The sequence below is a fragment of the Abrus precatorius genome, unplaced genomic scaffold (genome assembly GCF_003935025.1).
Source record: "Abrus precatorius isolate BTA unplaced genomic scaffold, Abrus_2018 Scaffold2, whole genome shotgun sequence".
NCBI lineage: Eukaryota > Viridiplantae > Streptophyta > Magnoliopsida > Fabales > Fabaceae > Abrus > Abrus precatorius.
Genome location: NW_020874362.1, coordinates 29,688,993 through 29,700,488, shown reverse-complemented (window position 1 = coordinate 29,700,488; position 11,496 = coordinate 29,688,993). Strand labels below are relative to the sequence as shown.

Below are 11,496 nucleotides of genomic sequence, written 5' to 3'. Positions count from 1 at the left end.
CATGTAAGTTAAATTAATTTGATATATATATATATATTAAGAATTTAAGATAAATACATTAATAATATAGATATTTTTATACTTATTAAACTCATATCTTAATTAAATTATATTTAATGATTCAAAATTAATTTTACTTAATTTTTAAATTAAATTGACACTTCATAATGATGTACGTTTTTAGATGAATTAAATATTTGTGAATATTTAACCTTAAAATTGATATTTTTTATAATTTAAAAATATATTTTACATAAAAATAAAATTATTTGATAAAATAATGAATAACTTTTAAATTTTATAGACTTAATTCACTAGAACGTTAATAACTAAATTAATGTAATTTAACAATATTATAATTAACGTTTAATTAATTTTTTAAAAGTCAATGCATTAATTGTTTTTAATTCAAAAGAATCATTAAACATATATTCAATATAATAAATAATTTTTAATTAAAAAATATTATTTTTAATATGTCTGCCAAAAACTGAAGTTATCACTTTGAATATGTGATAATTAAACCTGAATGGATTGGTAATTTCCCGCTGAATCTGGGCGTCCTTCGAAATACAAATTGCAAATGCAAGGAGATTCTTTACTAAATGCAGATTAAAGATTAAAGAGAGGAGAGAGAGTGGCTTCAATGCAAGGCTGTTACAAAAGCAGAAGCAAACAACGATCGGTTACAGTGGCCTATGACACATAATTTGCCAGGAGAAAAAGGTAACGCTGCTAGCCCCAGTGGCAGGTACCAGCAGATTCATAGAGAGAGAGAGAGAGAGAGAGATAATACAAAAAGTAAAAAGTGTGTGTTGTAAGGTAATTATGAGCATGGAAAGAGAAAACCATTGTCTCAGATCTCTCTCTGTCTGAGCAAGTAAAAAGCTTTGCAACCACCCAAAAAAAGAGACCAAACCTTTACATCTTCTCTTACATTGGCATTCTCTGAGCCAGACAAAGCTTTCCTCGCTCCACACTTCAGCCCCACCACCACTATCCTAATCTCATTCTCTCTTTCTCTCTTACATCTCTTTCTATCATCTTCAGCCAACATGTCATGGCGAAGTCCCTCCTTTTCTTGATTAAAAATCTCTGAATTTTTTCATTCCTTCTGTTGAAAAAAAATAAATAACATGAGGTGAAAATGTTGGGAAAAAAACAAAAGTAGCAGTCCCCTGTTTTGTTCCTCGCTTTTGCTTTATCTGTTATCTGCAAGTGTGTTTTTTTGTACTGCGTGTACACAACTCCTTAAAACGTTTTGAATTCAACTTGGAACTCAAAATTATGAGGAAGCATGGATGGCAGCTACCTTACCATCCTCTTCAGGTGGGTATGATAAAGTTTGATTTTTTTTGGACTAGTTCTTCTTCTTGTTTTGTGGGGTTTATTTATTCATTTTGAGAAATCTTTGCAAGGTGGTGGCTGTTGCTGTGTTTTTGGCTCTGGGGTTTGCCTTCTATGTGTTCTTCGCTCCTTTTGTTGGAAAGAAGATGTATCAGTATATTGTTATTGGTCTTTATACACCACTGGTAAACCCATCTTCGAATTTCTATGCTTTTTTTAATTTTTTAATATACTCATTTTCTGCTTTCTTAGTTGGTCGGTGGAAGGGGTGAGATCTGTGATTTTTTTGCTTTCTGATTCACGTATTTATACTTTGTCTTCAGCTCAGGTTCCTTTTAGTTATATACCATTCCTTTTAGATTGTTGTGTAGTTCAATGAAAGGTGCTATGAAGCTATGTATGTATGTAACTGATAAGGGCCATTTGGTTGCTTGTCCTCATATGTCTATTTCCCTCGCCCAATTCTTACATCTATTTTAAAGATTACATTTTTGTTCACAAATAGACATCTCGAGACATGTGTGAACTAGAATCTCATGGATATTTTTTTCCCCAAATTATTCTGTTTATTAGTTATTGATTACTATGTTTTTTATTTCCTTTTTTCTTAGATTAGAACTATATTGGTGTTTCTACAATATCTCAATCTCAAATTCAAGCTAGTTTAAATATTTGAAATCTAAGGTAGCTCTTAATCATCCTTCTCTCTCTCTCTCTCTCTCTCACACACACACACACAAATTGTCTTTGAATGAATCTTGATTTATGTGGAGTAAACTAAACCCTGTGTGAAACTGAGACACCTTAGTGGAACTAGGGAAATCTCTGTACACTGGTCAATACTTTAAATTATCTCTTAATAAAGAAAGATTTTAATGTCACTATTTAATGCAACATATGAGCTATATGATACTGAAAGCTGGGATGATGGGAGTGTCTCTTATTTAATCCAAGCAGAAGGGGTGAAGTTGAAATTATCAATATTTTTATTACAACTGCTTTTGAAACTTAGCATTAACCGTTGAAAATATTTGCTTGAAAAGTGTGTAGATTTTGTTCAGGTGCATTTGGGATTTGTTTTCAAGGTAGTGACTTAGTTATGTGGTTCATATGGGCTGAAGAAAGCAATACATAGGTGGTGTTTCTTTACACTTTTAGTGAAAAACATGTTACCTTCTCAGTATAATGATTTTTGTCTGCATAATGCTACAGCCAGAAGGTACAAAAAAATTATTCACAATCAAATTAAGTAATCTGTATCGGGCATTTGGTTGGAATTCTTGGGTAATGGGTATATTGTTCAGCCAGTTTAAAGTTTTTGTGAGATGATATATAGGAAACCTATCCACCATTTTTTGACAAGATTAATGTAGATATCCAGGATGTTTGGAAGAGCAATATGCTTAGATTGGTGTTTGATAGTCATTTATTTGGTCGTACTGGCTTTTGGACCCTTTGAACCCAAAATGTACCTTATTTTGTTAGAAGAAAACAAGTTCTTGGGTCTGCTACAATCCTTAGCTGGGGCAATTTTGTGAGAAATGGGATATTAAATGTTTGGGTAGGAATAGTTTTATGTACCCACAATTCTTTGGATCACTATATTATTAAGTTTTACAGATATCTGACTTATGCTGATATGCACTTTATTTCTTTTGATATTTTTCCCCTTAGCTATTTTGGCTACCCTCAATATACTCCTAGAGCTATAGCTGTTATTGTCCCACGAAGGATGCTATCTTCATTTAGTGATATCTCATCTCTTGCCAGATTACTAGTGTCTTTGGACTGTACATTTGGTGTGCTGCAGCAGATCCAGCAGATCCAGGGGTTTTTAAGTCCAAAAAGTATCTTAAAATCTCAGATGGTAAAAAGCTTGTTGGACTAAAGAATTCTAAATTAGGTGAAGATTCAACTTCGTCAATGCATGAAGCAAATGCTTCAACAGTTGGAGCTAATTCTGTGGATAAGGAGGCATTGGGAACTGAAGGAATGAAGAAAAGTGCTTCTGATTTAGAAGGGAAAAGCTCATCATCATCTTGTTCATCCTGTTTCCTCTTGGTTTGTTCTCCTTGTGCTTATATCTGCAGCTGCTCTAGTTCGAGTGAAGAAACTTCTGATAAACAAATAAGTGAAGATGGCATGTTCTATTGCAGTTTGTGTGAAGTTGAGGTGCGTAGAAGCTTTTGCACTAGAAACATATTGTTCCTCACTTCCTCTATAATTTCTGTTGGAGTCCATTCCTTAATGTGATGTGGAGGTGAAACATAATTTGCCTTGACAACAGTGAATGCAGAACTTCACAATTACCATCTGTTTCATATTCATGCTTACTCTGCAATGCTTAAATGGTAAAATAAGTTTATATTTCTGAAGAATAATTTTGTTGTAGGTTTTTAAGTACAGCAAGCACTGTAGAGTTTGCGACAAATGTGTAAATCACTTTGATCATCATTGCCGGGTATGATCTCTTATTTCTCATTTCTTTACTTATCACTTGATGTATGTTCTGAAGGATTGTTGCTTCCTGGGTTATGCAGTGGCTTAACAACTGTATTGGGAAAAGGAACTATCGACAATTTTTCACCCTCATTGTTGCTGCTATGCTCTTGGTAAGCAAGATTGTCCACCTATGCCTTGCTATCATTCCCATAGTTAAGGCTACCCTAATTATAGCCAGTTCTTCAGTTATATAAGAATTGAACCCAACCATTCAAATGTGATTCTTCTCCAAATCACCAGCATTTGGAAATCATTCCCCAAAATATCTTTAATCTTTTCTGATGCTGCTTTGGTCTTTCTGTAAAGTGTCAAACTCTCTACATTTTTTCTTTGAACCATCCCAAGCCTGTCTCGGTAATTGTCGCAACATGCCATACATAATCTCTAGAGCACCACATGCAAGAATTTTATTTCCTAGTTATTTTCATTTTGACTAATTATTGACAGGTCTATACATGATTTGTGCACCTTGGGCTTGAGATTGCAGTTTATTCTTCAATCGTTGACTGGGATACTTGTGCTTATCTGCTGCTTTGTCAAGAGGAAGCAATTTTCTATGGATATCTCCTCCAAGTTGGGAACCAGTTTCTCTGTGGTTCCCTTTGTTCTTGTGGTGGTGAGCATTCTGCTCTTTTTCCTATTCTTATTCTTGTGTGTGTTATATGGTTACTATACTGCTATAATAATGGTTATTTATTTATTCATCGGACAAAAATGAATTTGTTCTTTCTCTTTTTATTTGATGAAAATCATTGCCAACTACAGCTATTCTTATTTTTCATGCATATTTTTAATTTTCAGTCTGTCTGCACCATTCTGGCCATGATTGCTACCTTACCCGTTGCTCAGCTTTTCTTCTTTCATATCCTCCTGATTAGAAAGGTAAGATTGATTGACTATCTGGTTAATGCTTCCTTTTCGTTTTAAAGCACATTGTAATAATATTATTACTATATGGGGAAGCTCCTTTTCAAGTATTTCTTTTTCTTTCCACTCTTTATATAGCAAAAGTAGAAAGGAAAGCAAAAGAAATATGCAAGATGGGTAGTTGGAGATATTGTGATGTTTGTGTACCCTTTAGGAGAAGTTCTTGTGTACATGTTTACGGAACTTGTTTTAACTAAATCAATTAACAATTGACACATCATTTTTTTATATTAAATTCAATAATATGAATCTTTGCCTCATACACACACATTTGACGTGTGATGTGTTAGTAGTTAATGGTTTAGTGTCTTTGTTGGTGTTGAAATGAAGTTTCACCAAGCTCTACAAGTTTTTGCTTTGTAATTTTTGTCTTGGGATGTGTCTTTTAGAGCCACAACACCTTTCAAGCTTGTACCCATTTGGACCATCAGTCTACAGGCCTTGTATGGACAAGATCTACTAGTCTCTCTCACCTTTTAGATTTTAATAGGGATTATAGTTCTCCTTGGGGAAAATGCAAATTTATCTCTTAACTCTTGGTCAAATGACACATCAAATTTTTTTTTTAGAAAAGTGAATTTTATCAATCAAATTGTTTATCCTTGTAGTATTATCATGATGATCATGTGTGTAAAATTTTACACAATTTAGACATTCGTAAATATGTAATTTAATTATAGTTAATTAAAGTGAAGTGATGAAGTATCAATTTTTGAATTGTGTAAAATTTTGTAGACTTGATCTATTTTATGAGAACTATAAATTCAATGATTGAATTAATAAAATTAATTTTAATAAAAATTATTAAAGGTGTCATTTTATTAAGTTTGACACCTAATTTGATACTATCCCACAGAGACAGAGAGAGAGAGAGAGAGAGAGAGAGGGGAAAATAGTAACCAGTGCCTTAAACGGAATCAAAAGTAAAATGTAGCAATGCACTTATTTCTGTGATTTCTAATGAATTTATTATGATTTTCAATAAAAAATTATCTTTTTTTGATTTCTTAACTATTGCCCCAGGGTGCTGGTTAGCACGACCCATATATTTATCGAAAGTGTTAATTATTATGGTTGTTATTGTACGACATAGGGACTCAGCACATATGATTACATCATAGCTATGAGGGAGCAGGAGCAGGAGCAGCTAGGAATTGGAGGTCAGCAGAGTCCCCAAATGTCAACTGTTAGCTCACTTACTGGATTGAGTAGTACAAGCTCCTTTAATACTTTACACCGTGGTGCATGGTGCACACCCCCACGCCTCCTCCTTGAAGATCAGGTAACATTTTCAATTAACTTGCTTTAATGCTCTTTGTTTCTTTATTTGTGTTTGGATTTTTTCCTGCTCAAAATGCCTTTAGGTATGCTTTTCCTGCATGCAAAAGCACTGCATATAAATGGTTTTGATTTGAATGTCCTGTATAGTTGTATTTGAAAGCGAATATTTCAGTTTATTGAATATTGTTGCGGAGGAAAACAGAGATTGCAATGACTTAAAAAAAATAGCAAAAACAAAAGTTCTATTGAGTTGTTTGTGATTCAGATTGAAATGTTATGTACTATTCATGGAATAAACACATCAAGAATAGTATCGTGTGTTAAATTCAGAACTTATGATTGCTTTCCAGGAAGATTTTTTATGGTGGGCCCTATCATGCACAGCGCAAGGGGTAGTCTTTCATTCCTGGGAAATTAAATTTATGAATAATTAAGTTTGATCATTTGACCTTCTTCTTTTTTAAATGAATGCTATTCTGCTATGTCATTTTAGTTGTTCGTAGATTGTTTAACTACTATATTGTAACCATAAGCGATTAGGTCAGAAACAAATTGGCTTTTGCCATAGGGAGTGAGCATACAAGGGAGATTGATCCATAATTTACTTCCTTCTTCCTTTGGTTTGCTTATTGAGGGCTACCTGTCTCATTTTTTCCTTCCTTTTTCTTGGGGCTGGGGGTGTTTTTGGGTTTAGTTTGATGTGGTGCCTCCAGAAACAGGTTCTGTAAGTTCATTAGGAAAGAAGATAATGAGAGAAGAGCCATCCAAGAAAAAGAATCCTGGAACAGTGAAAATTAGTCCTTGGACATTGGCACGGTTAAACGCAGAAGAGGTTTCTAAGGCTGCTGCAGAAGCAAGAAAAAAATCCAAAATTCTGCAGCCTGTAATAAGACATGACGAAGCTATCAGGCTAGAACCAGATAGCAGTTTTGGTAGCAGTGGTCGAAGAATGGTCCCCAGGATTGATAACAACAATAAAAAGCGAGCGAGCAAGCGGCTCTACCTTCCTGCTGACTTATCTATGGAGTCCCTGACAAAAGTTTCTGCCAATAATACTGATCAAGGTTCAAGTACAATGTCTAGGTTGGCCCCTCTTCAGTTTGAAGCACGTAGTGCATTTCAAACAAGTCGAGCAATGTCAAGCTCGGCTGGGATTGTTCCTTCATCTCCTGAAAGCAGTTTAGACTCTCCTGATATTCACCCTTTTCGGGTGTCTTCATCAAGAGCCGAAGAAGTTAGACAGCTTGCAGGTATTTCAGCTGCTGGTGGTGTAACTCTGAAGGAACTTCCACTCTCAAGGTCAACCAGTGATGGATATGAGGCTTCTGGTGGGGAAGATAGTGACCAGGTTCCTAGTAGGATGGTTCAGAGATCTACCAATTGGACTAATCTCCTTTTCAGTGTTGATCAGGATGAGAGGGCTTTCAATAAGCCTCAACCCTCATCCAGTGTGGGTTATAGTAGAAAGTTATGACCAATTTGGTTGTCAATTAGACAACTATCTTTTCTGACTATTTTGATGGCAATTGTTGATTCTTTGATTTGAGAGCCAGATGTATTTAAACATCCCCTAGCCATCATCAACTTGTGATTTTAAGATGATGTTCACAAGTTTTGGATGGAGGTCCCAGCATGGACATGATGTATGAACCAATGTACAAAGTCTTGTGTTAATATTATTTGATCAGGTTTAGCTTCTTAAGTATTGCGTTGTTACTTTGGTACATGTTGGATCTAGTTATTTTTGCATCCTATGTTTTCTATTAAAATGATGTCTGAATTGGCTCAGTCGACAATAGTTTGCTAATTTAACAGCTCATTAATACGATTCTTTTACTATTTAGCGCGTGAGCAGGCGAATACAAATTTAATTTTGAACAATCTTTTTATTATAGTTTAATGATGGTAATGTTTGGATACGTTGATTAAAAAAAAGTAATTTTTAAAGTGTCTTTGTAAATCATATTTAAAATATAAGATGTAATCATCATAAAAAAAATACAATATATATTATTATTTATATTTTTTGTTTACATTTTTTATGTAATATAAGAAATAATTATTTAGATATTTTAAATATAATTTTAAAAAAATTATGTTTAATGCACATCTATTTCACAATTTTATTAATTTCAATTCTTAAAATTAATTTAAAGATAGTAATTTTTTATTAAAAAAAGATTAGTTAATTTAAATTATTTATTATTATAAATAAATTTTTTTATCAATGTGTACAGTGAAATAAAGAAAACTAATTTAAACTAAACAAAAGACTAAGGAATTATTTTTTTATATATAGTATTTAAAATAATATATCAAAATACGATATTTTTGAAAAAGTTACAAAAAATAAGGTTAAAAATTCATCAATAGCAATTTTTGATAAGAAATGGAACAACAAAAGTTATAAAATTTCAAAAATAAAAAATTATCATAAAATATTATTGACAATTTTTAGTCAAAATGACAAATTTCAAATTTTTTTTTATATTTTTATAGATAATAAAAGAGGTTGAGAGGAAATCTAAATTGTTGCGAGAGTCCAGGCCTCTTGGAAGTCTGGTAATCATTTGCATTTTTATTTTTTACATTTCTGATCTTGCTAAGGGGTCCCAGCAGTTGATCACCCAAAAATACCAGCTATAGACAGTTTAGAAGGTTTTTATACTTGCAATTATTGTTTAAAAACATCAAAATATCTGTTTAATCCTTGCTCTTTCCAAAATGCATATTGTTATGGATGGCCTGCATATCTCAAATCCAACCAAACAGTGCACTAAACATATCATTCAAAAGACCTGATGCTCCCAAACCATGAGGGAAGTAGCTCCAATCTGAATTATTGTAGATTTCCCAAATTATTCTAATTTTGCATGAGGTAAGTATACGTCTGGTTTGTTTCCTATTGGATAAAACTGGCTGAGATGTATCTGATTGTAATTAAAATAATCTGAAAATTCCGGCGGTGCAATAAAAGTTTGCTGGAAATGTGAAAAGGGTATGCATTAGGAAGTAAAATTTTTCACTTCGAGACGCAGGGATAATACTTCTTCTGATTCACATTGGTGGAAAGATATTTCTATGTTTGAATATTGTTCTTGCGTCTTTGGTGGTTGGTTATATTCTTACACCAACCATAATAATCAAGATTACTGTTGCAATACTTCCTTTTAGTTTGAAAATATGCTTGGCAGACTATTCCAAATTTCTGAATGCAAGAATAAGGTGAAAATTTGAAGTTTCCTATTCTTGTTAAGGTTGACATATATAAGTTTTTAGGTATAAGTGTTATACAATGTGAAATACAATGCAATTTGGTTTAGATTTATTTGAATATAATATCAAACTCAATCCAATCTAAACCGGATAAAAAGTAGTTTGGATTAAATTAGATTATTATTTTTTACCTTTTTGTTTTTAATATAGTTACTTGTTATAATTTTATAGTTGTTTATTTTAACAAAATTTGACATCAACAATTAAAATGATATATAATCATAATTAAGCAATTAGATGAATACAATTCACATTTTATATGAAGTTATTGAATGTATAAGAGTTTGTGTAACTTATAATGTTAATTGATTTCTCTTGTGAGAATTTAATTTTTTTGCATTCAATTTGAACTCTGTATGAACTTAAGTTATATTTCAATATTTAAAAATCAAATAAACATCGTTAGAGAATTTAACTAAAAAATCAATAATAATTGAAGAAAAAAAAACTAATTCAAAAGTTTGAGCAAAAAGAAAGAAATAGAACAATGGCCATCAGGACCTTTGTGTATTAAGGAAAATATTAAAGGACTTTCTTACAATAAAAAAAAAAATTGAAGTTAATTAAACCAATTATATTCGTTTATGTAGGAGGGATATTTGATACCTCTCAAATATGAGACTGAGATCCTCTGCAGTAACTGTGCTCACTCTGCAATTAGTGTATTTATACAAAAAAAGTTTGCTTAAGTAAACATGCAAAAAATACACTAATTGCATAGTATAGTTCGTTCAAAAAAAGAAAAAAGAAAAAAGAGAGAATCCCAATTCTCAAATATGTAGGTAACAAAGCAAATACCAAAAAGAAATTAACACAACTCAATATAAATAGCTATACTTGTAATATTCTATCTAGAAAAGACTTTCTATAAAGTTTTAATAGTATTAAGACATTTTATACTTTTTAATGAAATATTTAATAAGTTTTCTATTTCCTTTCACAAATAAAATCGGTTAAAATCAAAATTAAAACTCACAAGAATAAGTATTAATAGTAAAATTAGATTCAATAATATTAAAGAACAATAAAATTCCCACATTATAATAATTTTTAAAAATTACCAATCAACTGACTTTAATTATTTTTATTAATTTGTATAGTTCAGTTAAATATACCTTACAAAACCCCCCAAAAGGAATACTAAAATTACAGAAACATTGCCGATAAGCCAACACAAGTTATGAAATTGATGGCGACGACATCAGAAGCCGGATTGCTAATCATTGTTTTCTTATAGAGAGGAAATTTTTTATACTTAAACAGTGTAAGTTATTCATTTTCATTATATAAAACATTAAATATTAATGCTTGACATGATATGGCACATCACAATCTATTAAAACTGTGTTATTATTTTTATTTCTTGGGTACTCCATATTTAAAAATATTCATCCCAAATATTAAAAGGAACTCAAAAGTATCCCATTTTAGTTGTACAAACATTTTCCCTAACTATCCCGCTTTGCGCCATGTATCAGAGTCAGTTGCTTTGAAGTCTAACAGATAAATGCAACTGTAGAGGGTAAACCAAACAAAAAAGGCCGGCTCGTGTTATTCCTAAAGACCGTGATATCTTTGCTTCATAGGCATATAATTAACAGGAATAGATAACTTAATACATAAGTAATACTTGTTAGCACTTGCCTCTTAAATATAATTTATATAAAGGATTCATGACTCTGCATACTTGGTTTTCAAGTAATTGAGTTTGAGAGATTAAACCTATTCTTGAGTAATGGGTTAACGTCTATCCACAAAAATTTTGTACTTACCAAGTGCCAACGCAAAATCAAATGAATTTGTCGCCAAGATTAATCAATTTCATAACCTTAACTTCTGCAAGCAACAATTCTATCCCAGGATTGGTACCTTGTTCTCTGTTTTCCAAGATCACTTTCTCAGATCATGCAGTGGCCCTACGGGATTATTTTGTAATTTGATTCACTATTGAATTAAAGATCTACAAATGCATTCTGAAACCAAGACATGTCGATTCGAAAACACAAATTATTCTGTGCTGCAATTTATGCTTATGAAAAAAGTGCCACCAAAAAGTTCATATTAGGCTATCCATTCGTCCAGCTATCAGTATAGAACACAGCACATGAACGAGATTAAACTTCATATGGTAATGATATAATAATGCCTGGCCAATGTCTTAAA

General features: G+C 32.0%; 1 protein-coding gene across 1 annotated transcript; it reads left to right on the top strand.

Annotated features, from left to right (window-relative positions):
* Positions 1–603: 603 nt before the first annotated feature.
* On the top strand, positions 604–7,750 carry LOC113858033 (probable protein S-acyltransferase 22). The gene is made up of 9 exons (XM_027490440.1): positions 604–1,329; positions 1,419–1,532; positions 3,118–3,519; positions 3,740–3,808; positions 3,888–3,959; positions 4,337–4,465; positions 4,651–4,731; positions 5,870–6,058; positions 6,752–7,750. Exons 1-9 carry the CDS (start codon positions 1,288–1,290, stop codon positions 7,529–7,531), a joined length of 1,878 nt encoding a protein of 625 aa, XP_027346241.1. The 5' UTR covers positions 604–1,287; the 3' UTR covers positions 7,532–7,750.
* The last annotated feature ends 3,746 nt before the right edge of the window (positions 7,751–11,496 follow it).

What these genes read in the sequence shown, in the direction of transcription:
- LOC113858033 (XM_027490440.1), top strand. Translation starts at nt 1,288, where the DNA reads ATGAGGAAGCATGGATGGCAGCTACCTTACCATCCTCTTCAG. An exon ending in GCAGTTTGTGTGAAGTTGAG is followed by an intron (nt 3,520 to 3,739) that starts GTGCGTAGAAGC and finishes ATTTTGTTGTAG; the next exon opens with GTTTTTAAGTACAGCAAGCA. An exon ending in GCCTCCTCCTTGAAGATCAG is followed by an intron (nt 6,059 to 6,751) that starts GTAACATTTTCA and finishes TTTTGGGTTTAG; the next exon opens with TTTGATGTGGTGCCTCCAGA.